Source organism: Vipera ursinii (assembly GCF_947247035.1).
Source record: "Vipera ursinii genome assembly, chromosome: 1".
NCBI classification, from domain to species: domain Eukaryota; kingdom Metazoa; phylum Chordata; class Lepidosauria; order Squamata; family Viperidae; genus Vipera; species Vipera ursinii.
In genome coordinates, this window is record NC_139512.1 from 332,487,927 (window position 1) to 332,505,905 (window position 17,979).

General features: G+C 41.9%; 1 protein-coding gene across 6 annotated transcripts in view; it reads left to right on the forward strand.

Annotated features, from left to right (window-relative positions):
* Positions 1-17,979, forward strand: part of ZNF395 (zinc finger protein 395) — a 46,286-nt gene that overhangs the window by 7,272 nt on the left and 21,035 nt on the right. For 5 of the 6 annotated variants that reach the window (XM_083348441.1, XM_083348443.1, XM_083348442.1 and 2 more), the window contains exons 2-3: positions 7,916-8,168; positions 16,988-17,289. In XM_083348441.1, coding sequence (XP_083204567.1) covers positions 7,926-8,168; positions 16,988-17,289 — 545 coding nt within the window. In that variant the 5' untranslated portion in view covers positions 7,916-7,925. Of the gene's footprint in view, positions 1-4,534; positions 4,562-5,976; positions 6,025-7,915; positions 8,169-16,987; positions 17,290-17,979 lie in introns of all 6 variants that reach the window. The other variant, XM_083348439.1, reaches the window with a different exon arrangement.

Consider the following 17,979-nt stretch of genomic DNA (forward strand, 5'->3'; position numbering starts at 1 on the left):
TGCCAGTATCCACGGCTGTGCAGTCTGGGAGATGTAGTCCTGAACTTCTTTGACATATTGTCCTGTGAGTTAACTAACATCTGTTTGATGGCTGATAGCTGGTACTTGATTACCTTTTTCCATGCAGTGGTGTGGTGACTTCTCGGCTCCTGCCATTTTCTCGTGGTATACGTGTTGCTGACTAAGTTTGTGATTAGCCAGTGATCAGAGCTCTTACTGCCAGGCAGAAGTTCCTTTCCAAAAAAAATGGCTTGCTTCTTTTTCTTCTTCAGAGTCACCAAGATTGCCCTAAGCAAGTTATATAATGGACTTAACAAATTATTTATGGACTAGAAACTTTTGCAGGCAGGAAAAGTCTTTTTGTACATTTCAAATGGCAAAAATGGCAGGGTCCCAGATTCTCAAAAGAGGTGGGGAGAACCAACTGTGAACATTTTGTGTGGTGGGTGTGTGCAGCTTCCAAGTCAGTCTTGACTCCTGGCGACTGCCTGGACAAGTCCCTGCAGTTTTCTTGGCAAGATTTCAGAAAGGGTTTGCCATTTCCTGCTTCCCAGATCTGAAAAAGAGCGACTGGTCAAAGTTGCTCAGCTGGCTTTGGGCCTAAAGCAGGACTGGAACTCACAGTCTCAAGTTTTCTAGCCTGATGCCTTAACCTCTGTCTTAAACTGGCTCCCCACTTTGAGTTAATGTAAAGTGCTGATGAAATAACATTTTTGAAGGCCCAAACCCTCACTTTCAGCTATACCCTGCAAAGCTATACTAAAGGCAGAGGACCCTCTTGAGATGAGTAGGTTGAAGCAAATGTAAAGCCATCTTTGAGTTGACTTTAACTTCTGGCCAGGAACTGCTTTTCATTTTCTTGGCAATCCTGTGGTAGTGCTTTGCTACTACCTACTTTTCTGATGTTTTTATCCATTTTCCTGTCTAGCCATAGCCTTGGGATTCCCTGGTGGCCTCCTATCCCACTACCAAGGAGGTTTGATCCCACTTAGCTTTTTTGTGGGCAGCCAATGTTGGCTTGGTACTGTCACTTTCAAATTCAACCAGGGACATTTTCCCAGTTAGAAAATTGGATTGATTATATCCAGAATAAATATGGGACTAAAAAGTTTCATCTAGCATTTGAATAAGTATTGATGTGATGTGATATTTATATTGCTTGTAGTTATTTTATAAGAGTTAAAGTACGATAGATTTAATAGTTTATTGTTGTTTGCATAAGGTAGATTATGATTGTTTGTATTTTTATACCCTGCATTTAGCTCTGGGAAGTCGGGGAGGGGGGAGGGGGAAGGGAGGGAGGTGTGGGGGAGGGAGGTGTGGGGGAGGGTTGGGGAGAGGGGAGGGGGTTGGGAGGAGTTTTGTTAAAAAAATGTAAAACTTTTCAATAAAAAAAAAGAAAAGAAAATTTTCTCATCTTTTCAATCTGTCCACTCCCAACCTCATGGCGATCTTTACTAGAAAAATCCCTCAAGCCCCTTTTCCAGCATTTATAAGGAGTTCTGGGGAAAAAGACTGGTGTACAGTAGTTTGCTTCCAGGAAAAAATCCTGCTGGTGTGATGTTCAGTCTGCAGAAAAAAGGCTAGCTTTCTCTTTGATCATTTCTATGGCAGGGAATTAAAATATGATGCAGCTCAGAGAAAGTTGCACGAACAGTTTCTGTTGTGCATACGGTTCTTGCATATGTAGCTACTGTGCCCCTCCTAATGGTGTTTTGATTTTAGTATCTGGCGTTAAATCAGAGACAAGGGTGTAGTTTGGCAGCCATTATTGTTATTGTTGTTATTGTTAAGAGTGTATTCCTTTGGCAGTGATCTGCAAGAAATTATGCAGCAATGTGGATTGGGGTTTAAGCAAGCAGTGGGCAGGGCCAGACCCAGAAGTAGGTTTGCAACACCCCCATTTTTCCCTCTCCCTTTGGTATCAGAGTCTCTCCCACCTTTTCTGCTTTCTCCTTTGCCAGGCAATAAAATTGGATGGGTTGCTTTTGCCAGAGTCTGACCTGCATGCTTGCAATGAGCTTTGAAATTTCCATGTGGTCCTAGTGCAGCATGCTGCTCATCCTTGGCAGATGCTGCCCATAACATTTGTGAATTTGATTGGAAACAGCACCCCCTTTCTGCCAATTGACATCCCTCAGGCTGTCCTGGAAGTTTTTGGTGATTCCTTTTTTTTAAAGAGGACTAAGCAGAGACCGCACAGAGAACATTTCTAACTCTTTCCTGTCCCCCAAAACTACCTGTCTTGATTTTTGTGATGAAATTTGTCCTTTGCGTTAATGAAGTATCAGGTGTGTGTGTGTTATTCTGCATTCATTTGGGATTGAGCTGCAGAATTCGATAAGTAGACTTGCTGATGGAACTTGCTAACTGGTTTACACATTACACAGGCTGTGGATTACTGTATTGCAGAAAGCCAGCTGTTATTTTAATCATATTGTATTAGCCATGCAATCTCATTATTAGCATACCTAATAATTCTTTTAAAATATTGTAATCTGTTTTTTCTTAATTTGGATATATCATATTGTGTGAACTCCATAACTATCAGGTCTAGACTCTGAAAATCTGGGCAACTCAAGATGACAGCAAAAAGATATAGAAAAAATACAGAAAAGTGCCCCTCTTTGCTGCTATCTAGTGGTTTCCTGGGTTTCTGCAGCCCAGATGTGTTAACCCTAGTGAACTGAGCCTCTGTGTTTTGTTCAAAGTTACTTTTGCACTTGGATGTGATGGGAAAAGCAGAAGACTGGTGAATCTATTTTAGCTTTGTCTGTATTGTGCAGTGTGGCTTTATGGTTTGTGACTGCTCTTTTCCAGCCTGAACTGGGAATCTATTGCTTCTGTGTGAAAAGGATCAATTCTAGCACCTAGTTCCTACTGGTTTTACCATTTTGCAGTTCGAGCAGGTTGTGTGCAGTGCTGATTGAATTTGGTATGACATTATAAACTTTTCTTCTCTTGGAATAGTTTTGAAATCTGGTTCACTTTGCAAGGGGAGGTGGGAACAAATGCTCCTACCATGTCCTCAATTCTGTCACTCGAACGTGGGAAATAAAAGGGATCTCCCTTGCAGTCGAGTTCCTGTCAAACTATTGTATAAATGTGCCTGAACAATGACAGATAAACTGTTGCTGGGGAGATATTATAAGCGTGAGGAATAATGCCACTAGTGCCTTCACAAGGAGAGTATGCATACTTTGCTCTTTCTCTTCCAGCTCTTACAGACTCATACCTGCCTCCAGGCAAGATTGCCACTCCTCCTTAACAGACTCTAGGGAATATGCTGAAAGTAACTGATTTAAATTTGCAGGTTTTAGACTTTCCTTCTAAGAAAGCTCCTAATCCGTGCTTTTTCCTTCTTGGAGAATCTCACTTTTAACCCTTTGGTGTTGCCTCAGCACAGGGCTGAGGCAGTGGGGGCTGTTGCCATAAAGCTCACTTTTATGTTTAGTCTAACACCTCAGTGTTTCCTCAAATTCAGTAGATTACAGAAACATTTCTGGGCTGCAAGAAAGAGATTCTGACATTGTACACAATTTAGATTGTCCCCCATTGCCAAAACAACAAATGGGACTAAAATAATGTACACTGATACAAACACTACTTAAATACAGATCTTTGGTTTTCAAAATTGCCCATTACTTTAGGCAGTCACCCAGGATTGCATCCATTGAATAAGGTGATTTAAAAGCAAAATAAAGCATTTGTTTACAACTTCTGGAAAGCTCTTAAATGTCAGTTTTTGGATTTTACATTTCTAGATGTATTATGTAAAGTTTGCAGTTTGGGATTTTAATTTGAAAGAACTATTAGATTAAAAATGTAGGCAGCGTGGTGGCCTAGAAGTGGGGTTCTTGCCTCACAATGAGGAGACTTTGCTCCTAGGTAGCGGCAGATATTTCTGTCTGGGCGCAATGAGTAATTGTCTGTTGCAAATTCCCTGTAGGTGTCAGGAAGGGCATCTGGCTAGTAAGCGCTCAGCTCTATTCAGTCGCCCCAACTCCACTCCAATGCAAGGGATTACAGTATCATTAAAGGGAAAAAAAATAGATTAAAAATGTGACCCAATTTTGAAAGTTTACCTAAAGCTAAGATTTGTAGTTTTAGGTAATCTGTACTGTTAAGGGAAGCTCTCCAGATGTTTTAGAATTCAGCCCTCATTGCTAGCTAATAGAATTTTGTAGAGGATTGTGGGAGTGTAAATTGGTGTCATTAATTTAGAATCTGTTGAAGTTCACCTAACTTGTTTCAGAAGAATTAGATGGCAACCATCCTATCTTTTGGGATCAGTCCTGCTGCAACTCTGTGGGGAACAGTGGGTTGAGGCATTTCTGGTATGCGATAGTTAATGTTACCCACTTACCCATCCAGTCATCCATATCTTGCAGGTAGGCTTGCCAGAAACAATATGTTGTGTGCTGAGAGTGTTGAGTCTGGAAATGAAGAATGGAATGGGAACCAAGAAGAAAACTTGCCCAAGCCCCCTTTTTTTTTCTTAACCTGCTCCCCATTTCTGTCATTTACTTTCCAGGAGAGACTACCCAAGCACCAAAATGAGGTAAACGTGACTACAACTCCTCAAATGTCAAGAGGATTTTTAAAGAAAATGTTTACCCTCTCCCTCACATATAAATAGGTAGTATATCCAAGAGAGAAATTCTAACTTGTTTTCGTAGTTCTGTTTTGGAAGTGGATAAGTAAAACTATTGTTCCAAACCATATTGCTAAATCATAAGCAGGATATGAATCTCAGTCAGAGAGTAACAACTATTGTATTATGATAGAAGCAGCCTGTAAAGATACAGTTGTAACTGCTTCTAAAGTATATTCAGCCTGCGATTTCATCCAGTTCTTACTCGCCAAAGCAATACTACAATGAAGGCAGAACATCTACCAGGCAGAATTGAAGCAATCTGATTGCACAGATGAAATCAATAAATAGAACTAGCTGCTCAGAGCTAACAGATACTTTCAACTGATTAGAATCATTTGTAGTGTTCCTTTTTGTTGCCTTACCAACTTGCCTTTTGCAGGCCAGCTTGCTCTCTGAATTAAAAACAACTAGTATAGGTAATTCTCGATTTACGACTAATTGCTTAGTGACTCTTCAAAGTTATAATAAATTCCAAAAAAGTATTACAACCCAGTTCTGAAGGTCCAGAAGCTGCCCCTAGTTATATGATTGCAATTTATACCCATGCAATTTATGCAATTTATACTTCATACCCAGATTGTAAAACCTTATCTTGAATCCCATCAGTTAGCCCTTTTAGATGTGTTCTAACCAACTGGCTACAAATTCCTGGAGTTTTAATTCCAGGATATTGTTTTGCCAAAACCCAGCATTTGCTTCTCATTTTTTGGCAAAAACACCCCATAGTGAGCAATGGGCTTGCTTAACAACCATGGATTCCTTTAACAATCACAGTGATTCACTTAACAACCACTGCAAAAAAGGTCATGAAATTAGGTCGGTCAACATAGGGTACCCGCTTTATGTCCATCATTACTTATGACTGTAATGGGCAGTGATAAGTCAAAGACTACCTGTACTTCATACCCAGATTGTAAAACCTTATCTTGAATCCCATCAGTTAGCCCTTTTAGATGTGTTCTAACCAACTGGCTACAAATTCCTGGAGTTTTAATTCCAGGATATCTGAGGGTCCAATTTGGGAAAAGGCAGTTCTCGTCCAAGTATGAGAGAGAGTTAGGTGAGATGGTCTGAATGAAACCTATATATACAAATTAAAACATGGAGGTAAAATTTTAGCTAAATTCTGGAGGGAGCAGGTGGCTTACTGGGTACAGAACCTGATGCCCCCAGAATCACAAACAACCCCTCTCTTTTAGTGCCTGCCAATTATACTGTTAATGGGTCATAATAGGAAACTTCTGGGGGGAAAAAGGGTCTCTGTCATTTATCCTTGCTTGCATAATTTTTGTACTGTACCATTTTTGTTTCATTTGTAGGCTGCCTTGGGGCAATGATCTGGTGGTTGCAACTTGGATTTTTCTCAGGTTACTAATACCTAAAATATAATGTAACATGCCAATTTGACAGGAATAATTCTTGGAATTTCAGTTTGGCAAAGTGCTGTCAGAGGGGAAGAATTTAAAAGGCAGACTGTGTCCCGAAGATCTACCTGCTTTGATGCCTGCATATTGCTGTTTGTCTCTTCTTTCTCAGCTTGGTTAAATTTCTTCATTTCCTAAAGAAATGCTATGGTTCAGACCAGCTTGGAAATTGTACATTGAGAACAAACTAAAATATTCTCACTCCTTTAAGCTCCGATACATACAATTGTGATGTGTGTAAGTCAGGCATTTCACACATGTCCTGAAATCAATGCTTTGTTGTAATTTCCAGTAGTGAGCTCTAGATTCAGGTGAATTCCAGGCTTCCTATAATCAGGGACCTTGCAGGCTAAGGTCCCATGTTTTGTCTTTAAGTACGTTCAGTTCAGAAAGAAGTGGGAAGAGCCAGAATAAAACTGAGTTTGAGTTCCTTTACATTTCCTTACCATTAAATCTGGTTAATAGGATGACTCCTGCTACGTACTTAATAATTTCCATCTTCTGTTACCTTAATTAGATTATACCAGATCTCTGGGATACTTGCCCAGAGTTTTTAGGGGCCACATACAGCCCAGGAACCTCATGTTTGCTCCTCTGCTATAGATTATACATGCCCAATGGTGGGTTGTACCGTAAGCATTTCTTTTTCAGCAGGCTGACTTCTGAGTGCAACTTTTTGTTTACACAGCAGTGGCTTGCTGAGTTCTGAAAAAGCCATTCCTGAGCTTTGGGGCTAGCGCTTCCTGTCAGTACTATCCCATGGGACATGCGTGGGTATTGGTTTTGCTTGTCTATTCTGTTCCTAAACTGTCTTTTGACACAAAGCACTCCCTAATTGATGCAAAACACAGAAATCTCTTTCTCGATTCTTTCATTGCAAAAGCTCAGTGCTGCATGTCTACACAAGGGAACTTTCTTCTCTTCTTCCTCACTACTTTAAAACTGCAAAAAAAGCCTATTTTAATTGAAAATACATTCCTGGCTTGAACCCATGTGTGGATGCAATTAGAGAGCAGGACTTTCTTGGGGTAAGATCTGTTTCTAGGTGGGCTTGATTCCAGGCAAAATAGTTTCAGAAGTCCGACATGCTGAGGACTCCTGTTTGGTTATATAGTGATAGGGCTGTAGACTTTTCCAAAGCAAACTGCAGACCTACTGAAAATGCCTGACCTCAGTGCCATGAAGGATGTGTAGCCTCACATTCATTTGGGCTATCTTAGGCGAATGTTGGCTGGTATATTCATTTGAAGTACAGAGCTTCATGTTGCAGGAATGTTGTGCCTAGTTTTTCTTGGCCCCTCAGGTACTGTGGGCTTTGCTTGTAGTTGGCATCTAGGAACCATAAAGTTGAAATGTATGTGTGGAATACTTGTGTGTCTGGTTTTCCTTATAAAGGCTCTGTTTCCTTAGGATTGCTTGAATGTTGTGCTTGAGAAGTGTGAACCCAAACTGGCAAACTGTGGTCCGCAAGCCCTTTATTGGAGCTCTCAGCACCTGCCGTGGCTACTGTTGTTGAACATCAAGAGATGTGGTTTTAGCTAATCTGGTGACAGAAATGTAAAAAATTGGAGTTTACATTCTAACTAGGCTTTCCAGGAATGCCCCCAATAACTCCAAATCTAAAAAGTCCAAACATCCTGGCTTCACCAAATAGATGACATGATCCTTCCCACTTTGCAGTGTTGCCCTGCCAGACTGAGACCTCTGTGCTTCCCCCCACTTTAATAAAGTGTGACCCTTGGCCAGCCCTGGGATAGAGGTGCTATTAAATCCCCATCTTCCAATAATTATTATTAATTGTAATGAATGTCCTTTCCTTCTTCATTGATCGCAGTGTGTCCGTGATGGCGAGTGTGCTGTCCAGGAGGCTGGGGAAGCGGTCCCTGTTGGGCACCCGCATTTCTGCACCCCCTTTGCTGGGGGATGGGATGCTTATGTCAACTCAAGTTCATCCCCTGCAGCCGGAACACAACAGAGCATCCTCACATCAGAGCACCCTTTCATATGAGGATGGCCACTTCAAGGAACATATTGAAGACTCTGGCAATCAGAAACAAAATTGGCCAGTGCTGCAACCTGGCCAGAAGGTACTGAATTTTGTGGTGATGACTATAAACCACCTTTCATCTCATAAATGTTGGTATTAATGCTGTAAATAACAAGCCATACAGGTTTATTTAGTCAGCAAGCAAGAAAATATATATATATATATATATATATATATATATATATATATATATATATATATATATATATATATATATATATGGATCTTTGGTTATTCGGGTTTTTCCCCGCGTAGAACTAAAGGTGTAGGCGCGACGTTTCGACAGAATCCCATCCGTCATCATCAGGCTGGTGGCTTCTGCTTCCTTCTTCTGGGAGAAGCATGTGGCTGTTTGTTCCTCTTTTTTAAACTGCCAGAGGGGGTGTGTTTTGTGGGTGGAGATGTGCTCTGATTGGGTGGGAGACCAAGTGTGTTCTGATTGGGTGGGAGTGTGTTTTGAATGGTGGGGGTGTTCCGTCGAAACGTCGCGCCTACACCTTTAGTTCTACGCGGGGAAAAACCCGAATAACCAAAGATCCACATACGAACACCCGCGAAAACCTCAGAAAACATATATATATATATATATATATATATATATATATATATATATATATATATATATATATATATATATATATATATATATATATGTGTGTGTGTGTGTGTGTGTGTGTGTGTGTGTGTGTGTGTGTCTGTGTGTGTGTCTGTGTGTTGTGTGTGTGTCTGTGTGTGTGTCTGTGTGTGTGTGTGTGTGTGTGTGTGTGTGTGTGTTGAGGCAGAAAAATGAGCAGGGTTGCTATTGATACCAATTGCATCACCCTTGAGACATGTTCCAGAGTTAGAGTGCCATCATGGAGAATTCTGCCTCATTTATAATGTGTAAAGTATTTCTTAGGTTGATAGTACTTGGAGAAAGTCTTAAACAATTTTGGTCTCTAGCCATTAATTTGAACTTAGAAATTACCGTATTTTTCGGACCATAAGACGCAGCTGACCATAAGACACACCCAGTTTTTAGAGCAGGCAAACAAGAAAAAAAAATTCTGAACCAAATAGTACCGGTATACTAAAACAGGGCTTTTCAACCTTTTCATCCATTGTATCACTTTTAGGACAAGGCAATGTCCGAGTACCACCAGTCACCCAGCAAGGTGTCAAAAACTTGACCCCCCACCAAAAAAGGAAAAAAAAGATAAAGTACAGGTAGTCCTTGACTTACAGTGTTTCACTTAGTGACTGTTCAAAGTTACGACGGCACTGAAAAGTGACTTATGACCATTTTTCACACTTATGACTCTTGCAGTATCCCCACGGTCATGTGATTTACATTCTGATGCTTGGCAATTGATTCATATTTATGATGGTCACATTGTTCCAGGGTCATGTGATCGCCTTTTGCAACCTTCTGAGAAGCAAAGTTAGTGAGGAAACCAGATTCACTTAACAATCATGTTACTAATTTAATTTCTCTCTCTCCTTCTCTTTTTCTCCCTCTCTCCCCCTCCCTCTTTCTTTCTCTCTCCTCTCCCTTTCTTTCCATCTCCCTCTTTCTCTCCCTATTTTTCTCTTTCCCTCTATCTCTCCCTTTCTCTCTCTCCCTCTATTTCCCTTCCTTTCTTTCTCCTTCTCTCTCCCTCTTTCTCTCCCTATTTTTCTCTTTCCCTCTATCTCTCCCTTTCTCTCTCTCTCTCCCTTTCTTTCTCTCCCTTGCTCTTTCGCTCTCCCTCTTTCTCTCCCTTTCTTTCTCCTCTCTCTCTCCCTCTTTCTCTCCCTCCCTATTTCTTTCTCCTCTCTCTCTCTCTCTCTTTCTCTCTCTCCCTCCCTCTCCCATTGTCCCTTCCTCCTTCCTTCCTTCCTTCCCTCCCTCTTTGTCCTTCCCTCTCTGCATTAGAGCAGTACCCGCGGAGGCGGCCCTGCGGCCCGGCTTTCTCTTTCAGAAAGCAAGCTGAAACGGAGCGAGGGAGATTGCCAGAAATGCGAATCGGCCGATCTCGCGCTCCTGCAAACTCCCTCGCTCGGTTTCAGCTTCCCTTGCTACAAGAGAAAGCAGGCTGAAACGAGGGAGATTGCAGCAGCGCGAGATCAGCCGATTCGCATTCCTGGCAATCTCCCTCACTCCGTTTCAGCCTGCTTTCTCTTGTAGCAAGGGAAGCTGAAACCGAGCGAGGCAAATTGCAGGAGCGTGAGATTGGCGTTTCTCAGCACGTGCCGATTCGTGCTCCTGGCAAGCTCCCTTGCTTTCCACTTGCAGAGGTTGGGGCTGGCCATACGGATCACCTTTGGACCATAAGACGCACCCTCGTTTCCCCCCTCCCCACTTTTGGGGGAAAAAAGTGCGTCTTATGGTCCGAAAAATACGGTAAATAGGAAACTAATATAATTCCTTAAACCTTGGGTTAGATCAGTCTTTCCTACCCTGGTATCCTCTAGATATGTTAAGACTACAACTCCCAGAATTCCCTAGATTGGAGAAAGCATCTTGGAGTTTTACAACTGAAATGCTAATAGCAAAATTTTTCAGAAGCTGAAGTTAATGAACTGGCTTCAAGGGCAACAGCCATGCAACAAATCAGTGGGTGTTATGGACTTTTGTTGAGCTAATATTTACAGAAGTATCTGCAAAAATAAAAAAAAATCAGGTTTTTTTGAGGGGAAGGAAATTATGTTATTTTTGTATTAACAAACATTTCATGGCAGGGTTCACAGTTTATTTGAACTGCCACAAGATGCCCTTCCTGACCTGTAAATGGCTTATCACCATCACATCACTTTGGGCATACTGGCTGAGGTGAGGTGAATTAAGTAAGTCACACCTGGCTGTCCTAAGCCAATGATGTCGAAAGTTGAGTTATTTCCAGTCTTCCTATGTCTTTATTTCCAGTCTTCCTATGTCACTTGCTCACAGCCAATGTATTATAGGCGGTTAAAAGCACCAGACTAGAATCCGGGAGACCATGAGTTCTAGTCCTGCCTTAGACATAAAGGCAGTTGGATGACCTTGGGCCAGTCTCTCTCTCTCAGACCTAGGAAAAAGAAAGTAATGGTAAGCCACTTCTAAAAATGTTGCTGAGGAAACTGCAAGGATTTGTCCAAGCAGTTGCTAGGAATCAAGACTAAATTGAAGGCACAAATGAATAAATAAATATAAATTATCTGCATTCTCTTGTCAGTATATAAAATATTTAAAATGCATTTAAAATATCTCCCTAAAACATATAAAGAAATGTAACAATGGCAACGCGTAGTTCCTACTTGCACTATTATGAATGCTCAAGCACGATGAATTGAAATATTTTTTTGGCTTGTGACTAAATTACAACAATGTAATCTTTATTTCCAGGGGGAGGGTATTTAAAGAATGAGTGCAACAACAGATGAGGCCCTCTTCCTGATTGATACCCCATTTATAGATCTGATATGTTACTATGTAGAAATAGTGGACAGCGATTTTGCACTTTTGTAAATGAATCAAGTGGAACAGGCTATTCTTACGATGCTTTATTCATTCGATATCCCCAAAAATAAAGGTTCCTTTTTAGTGTCACGGGGGTTTTAATGTGCTCTAAAATTGGAGATTTAGCTGCACTTGGTACAATTTCCAACAGACTTCCATACGGTAGATTTAAGAGCTTGATTTAATATCGAGTCATTTTGCATTATCTCCTTCGCTATGCAAAGTGATGCATGTGATATTTAAAAAAAAAGTGGGGGTTACTTAAAATGTGGCATGTTATCTCTTTCCCTTGGGAAGGAGATAATTTCCTGTTCTCTTTGTTAAATGTCAAGGACAGGTTGCTTTTCCAAATGGAAAATACTGACTGGCAATGATGGGCACCATGCCCAGCATTTCTGGAAGGTCCAGCTTGGGGAAGGTTGGGTTAAAAAAGTGTGAAATTAAGGTGGCATTAGGGGATGACAACACAGAGAGAAACATTGGGTGGCATTGCGGAAAAAGAGGAAATGTGAAGTAATCCTATTGTGAATTTCTATAAAAATAATTCTGGTTCCAAAGTCTTTTGCTGGGGTTAGTGGACTATAAAAAGAATGCATTCAAAACCACTCATCCACATACTCAGCATGACCAGTGCCTAAAAGTATTTGGGAGCTTTATGAAAAAAAAAATCCTCAAAAGCTAACCAAATGAAAATAGGCCTTCTCCTCAACTTGTAAATGCAGCATTGTTCTGGTTAGGTGAGTTGCTATTTAGGGCTCAGGGACACTGTTTTGTGGGGTTGCATTTAATAGTTAGGGACGCGGTGGCTCAGTAGGGACGCGGTGGCTCAGTGGGTTAAGACGCTGAGCTTGTCGATCAGATGGTCGGCAGTTTGGCAGGTCAAATCCCGAGTGCCGCGTAACAGAGTGAGCGCCTGTTACTCGTCCCAGCTTCTGCCAACCTAGCAGTTCAAAAGCACGTAAAAATGCAAGTAGAAAAATAGGGACCACTACGGTGGGAAGGTAACAGCGTTCTGTGCGCCTTTGGCGTCTAGTCATGCTGGCCACATGACCACGGAGACGTCTTCAGACAAGCGCTGGCTCTTTGGCTTTGAAATGGAGATGAGCACCAGCCCCTAGAGTCGGAAACGACTAGCACGCATGTGCGGGGGAACCTTTACCTTTACCTTTATTTAATAGTTGGCTTGCTAGGAACTGCCCTCCAGAAGGAGGCAGGTGTAAGGTGCAAAAATTAACGCATATTTATTACTTGTGTGAGTGTATTAGAATAGAATAGAATAGAATCTGAAAGGGACCTTGGAGGTCTTCTAGTCCAGCCCCCTGTTCAAGCAGGAGAACCTATATCATCTCAGACAAATGGCAGCAGGAGAGGACAACCAAAGGCACTCAGGAATATCACGGCGCCTGCCTGGAAAAGCAGCAGCTGCGGCCACAGTTGTAGCACAGAATGGGGGCCTTGCACGTGGAGGCCCAAGGACCACGACCTCCCCACTGCACAGGCACCAGAGCACCCCGTGCCCAAGCCCCCCCTCCCCTCCGTCCTTCCTCTCTTACTTAACTAAGTGTAACCATCAGTTAAATCAGATTAAACTAAATACATTATTGATTGCTCCCTAGACACATATCCTGTCATCTTAAAAATAAAGCTGAAGACAATTTGGAGGGCCTCTGGGAGTCTAAGGTTTTGGGGTTATATATAGCCTGATCCAGAAGGTGCCACAACAGCTTTCAGGATGGTGTGGGTAGATTCTGCAAAGTCCCAGCTGCATGTCACCCAAGGCTAAGCAAAGCAAACAGTTCAACCAACCAGAAACTTTGGCTGAAATATGACCTCCCCTTGGGAGTCCTACCACTGGAATTGTTCCCACTCCTTCTGCAGGTGGGTGGAGTTCTGTAGCAGCCTTGTTATTTACAATAGGTATCTGCTTTTCTCTATCTGTTGATCACATTGTAACTAGTCCTTAAGTTATGGCTACAACTGGAATTTCCATTGCTAAGCAAGGCTCTTATTAAGTGAGTTGGGCCCAATTTTACAACTTTTTTTGCCACGATTGTTAAGCGAATTGCTTAGTAGTGAAGTATTTCATTGTTGTTAAGTGAATTGTGCCATTATTAAGCTTCCACCATTGACTTACGGAGAGTCCTCGACTTAACAACAGTTCAAAGTTACAACAAAACTGAAAAAAGTGATATGATCGTTTTTCACACAACTGTTGCGCAGCATCCCCATGGTCACATAATCAAAATTTGGACACTTGGCAACTGGCGGATATTTATGACGATTGCAGCATCCCAGTGTTATGTGATCCCCTTTTGCGACCTTCTTACAAGGAAAGTCATTGGGGAAGCCAGATTCACTTAACAACTGTGTTACTAACTTAACAACTGCAGTGATTCACTTAACAAATGTGGCAAGATAGGTTGTAAAATGGGGCAAAATTCACTTAACAAATGTCTCGTTTAGCAACAGAAATTTGCGACTCCATTGTGGTTGTAAGTCAAGGACTACCTGTAGTTTGAAGCCAAATGGGAAGGTTGCAAATGGTGATCATATGGCTTTGGGGTGCTGCAACCGTTGTAAGTAGACGCTGGTTGCCAAGAACCCCAAATTTGATCATGTTACTGTGGGGATGCTGCGATGGTTGTACAGCAAGTCTGAGGATCTGTCATAAATCCCTTTTTTCAGTGCCCTTGTAACTTTGAATGCTAAATGAACAGGTGTTAGTCGAGAACTACTGCATAAGTTCCTTTTCCCTTCAGAGGCTTGAAATCCTGGGTTTTCTTCCACTTTACCTCCACTGTGTTTCTCCCATTAGGGAGACTAATAACCCAAGGCTGGCCCAATTGGAAGAATTGGAATTTAAATTTAGGAAGTCTTGATCCAAAAGCCAGTGTTATGGTGCTGTTACCCTGGCTCAGCCATCACACTAAACCATAATATGGTGTGTTTGATTTTGGGGTAGCACATTTATATAATCCCAGTTAGTGTGCACTTTATTCAAACTATGGCTTGGTGGAGCAGTGGGCTAATGCCTCCTTAAGTAACACCAGCTGCCTGCAATTAGTGCAGGTTCGAGTCCCACCAGGCTCAAGGTTGACTCAGCCTTCCATCCTTCCGAGGTAGGTAAAATGAGGACCCAGATTGTTGGGGGCAATTAAGCTGACTTTGTAATAATGCCGCTTGGGGTGTGTGTGTGAAAGCCCTAATAAGCAGGCATATACATAGAATGAAGGCTACTGCTAAGCTTGTAAGCCGCCCTGAGTCTTCGGAGAAGGGCGGGATATAAATGGAATTAAAATAAAAATAAATATATTCAAATCTTTAAATCCAACAGAATTCCTGTCCCAAGTTTTTCAGTTTGGTGTGATTTTGTTCATTGCACTGTCTTAGTCTCTCCACCTACTCCCCTCAAGGATATGTTGTGATGGATTGTCCTGCTTTACCTTTTAGCAAAAGTAATAGTATTTAGACTTACATACTAGGAGCCCTGGTGGCAAAGTGGTTAGAATGCAGTATTGCAGGCACAATCTGGAATTCTATCTTGACCGGCTCAAAGTTGACTCAGCCTTCCATCCTTCCCAGGTAGGTAAAATGAAGACCCAGATTATTAGGGGCAGTATGCTGACTTTGTAAACTGTTCAGAGAATTCTATGCAGTGGTATATAAGTCTAATTGCTATTGCTATAACACCCCTTAGTACTTTACAACACTCTCCCTGGGTTTACAGTGTCAGCATTATTTTCATATTGCCCCCAACAATCCAGGTCCTCATTTTACTGATCTCAGAATGATGAAAGGTTGAGTCGTCCTTGAGCCCTGTCAGGATCGAACAACAGACTGTGGGCAGAGTTTGCCTGAAGTACTGCACTTAACCACTGTGCCACGAGGGCTCATGTGGAGCCTCATAATTTTGAAAATGGATGGGGGATGAACACTAACCTAATCATGAATACATTTTCATTGCATTAGATCTAACTGCAGCATTTTAAGCAGCATACATAGAGTGCTCTCCATCCTCTCTCATTTTAATTTGATGTCTAATCCTAAAATGAATTAGGACAGGGGTGTGCAACTATGGCAACTTTACAATCTCTGGATTTCAGTTCCCAGGAGCCAGTCAGCCATGGCTGACTCAGGAATTCTGGAAGTTGAAGTACACAGGTCGTAAAGTTGCCATAGTTGCCCACCTCCGAATTAGGAAGTATGTGGGCAAACTCCTCCCTCCCTTCCTGCACACACAGCCAGAGACACCCGCAGAAACTTAGAGCAAAAAGAAGCAGTGATTCTGGAAAGATGTCAAGAGCCCTACGGGACCCTGTATTGGGCTGCACGAGGTTACCACACACAGTTTACAGATCCTGTTACTCTGCTTTTTCAGAACAGTGGGGTCACTGTAGCTTCCCCAGTTTTTCCATATAGTAATTAGGATCCCTCTATAAATAACACCCCCAGGAATAACTAACTCAAAGAGTGCCCCTCTTAGCCTAGATAAAATTACATACTAAAATAGACTTTAGGAAGTTAAGCGGCAGAGGGGAAAGACCTTTTGGGGAAACTAAATACCATCTTTCCATGAACTACCCAAGCATGGGCTGGTCATTCTCTTTCTGGCTCTCCTTTCCTGCACTGTCTTACTAGATTGCATGTGCCTTTGTAATGAGCAAAGGAATGGTTGGATAGATTTCACGAGTTTCTGCTTATTCACCTGTTCTGACACTCTTTGAGAGATTTGACAAAACCTGATGGAAAGTCAGCTGATAATCACAGTGTGTCCCTTTCACTTAGAAGTTGAACTAGAGCGCAAAATGCATCACATGCTGGTCATGTAGATATGACTATGGCGGCAGAGTACAGTGAAAGAAAGCTGCTGCTTTCATGTTGTTCAGGAAATGCATTTTTGAAGCCCTTCCGTTATAAGGCATCAAAACTCTGAATTTCTTTCAGATCAAAATGACATTTAATGGAGCATCTTCTCTTTAATGATGGTCAACCATTTGCTTTACAACAGCGCCCCCCCCCAATCTTTTGGGCATCAGGGACCAGTTTTGTGGAGAGAAGTTTTTCCACAGACAGGAGGGGACGTGGTTTCGCGTGCTGCCTGCATCCTACAGAATGGGGCTTTTCTTGTTTCCGTGGCTCAGTTTCTGGCATGCTATGGACCGGTGCCGGGGGTTGAGGATCCCTGTTTTACAAGTTTGAGCAGCATAGCTACTCCTGTTCATTGCCTCTGAAGATAGGGTGCCATTTGAACACTGGCTCATGTTTATTGGCAGGTTTGGTTTGTATGACTTTGGATTGCTTATTTATGATAGGAAAAAATGGAAACAAGGACAACAAAACAGGTTAATTCATTTGGAGACCAGAATGACCATTATGACTGAAAGTGGCTTTTCTTCCTACAGGTGTATGTCTTTTACAACGGGCAAGAGAGTGCTGGGCTGGTGGAATACCACGACCTGGTCAGTCACGAAGTGAAGGTGTTGCTCCCAGAAAAAGGGTTTTATGTCACTAGGAAAACGGAGGAAGTGAGACTGGCTGAAGCTGGGATGTCACCTCTCCCCAAACTGGAGATGGATCATGGAACCCCTACAACTATGGATTATAATCCGGTTCCTGTGGTGATGAAGCATTGCACATCTGTAGCAGACGTTGCTGTGACATCTAGTTTGAGATCGGTTTCTAGGAATATTGATGTACCAAAAAGGTGGGTGATTTAAAATTTTGTCTGTAGTTATGCAATATTGCGTAACATTTCCGTAATAACTGAAGAGATTTTTTTCTCCTTGGCTGAAACAAAACGTGGAAAGCAGTTTTCCCTCCTGTTGTTTTCTTTCTCTTTCATTTTATTAGGTTGAAAGCACAAAGGCAAATACAGCTTTGTTTGCACTCGATCTTACATAAGCTACTCTAGGAGCCTTTTCAGCTGAAGAGTGGTAGATGGGAGTATTTATAATATTTTAAACAAATGAGCAAATAATTCGCAGCCACAAACTAAAATAACATATCTTGACTAAGATGCCTTGGTGATAGTAGTTCATACCATGATCCACCCAGTGTAAACATGCTCGTGAAGGGGTTGCCTTTGGAGATAACCCAGTAGGTGGACTGGGTGTAAATTACAACAGCAAGGTTGTTGTCAGGACAGTTCCACCAGGGTAGGGGGTCTTGCCTATTTTGAAGTAGCTATACTGGTTATTAGTAAGCTTTGGGGCCCAATTCAACGTGCTGGACATTACTTTTAAAGCCCTTTACTGGTCAGTATTGAGTTATAAACAGCAGTGCATTGCCAAAATAAAATTTGCCTCTTAGGTAGGATCACCTGAATTGATGCAAGGTGCCTAAGGTGTGGGCTGTATGATAGACCTCTTTATGGAGCAAGTTACTCCTGGAAGGC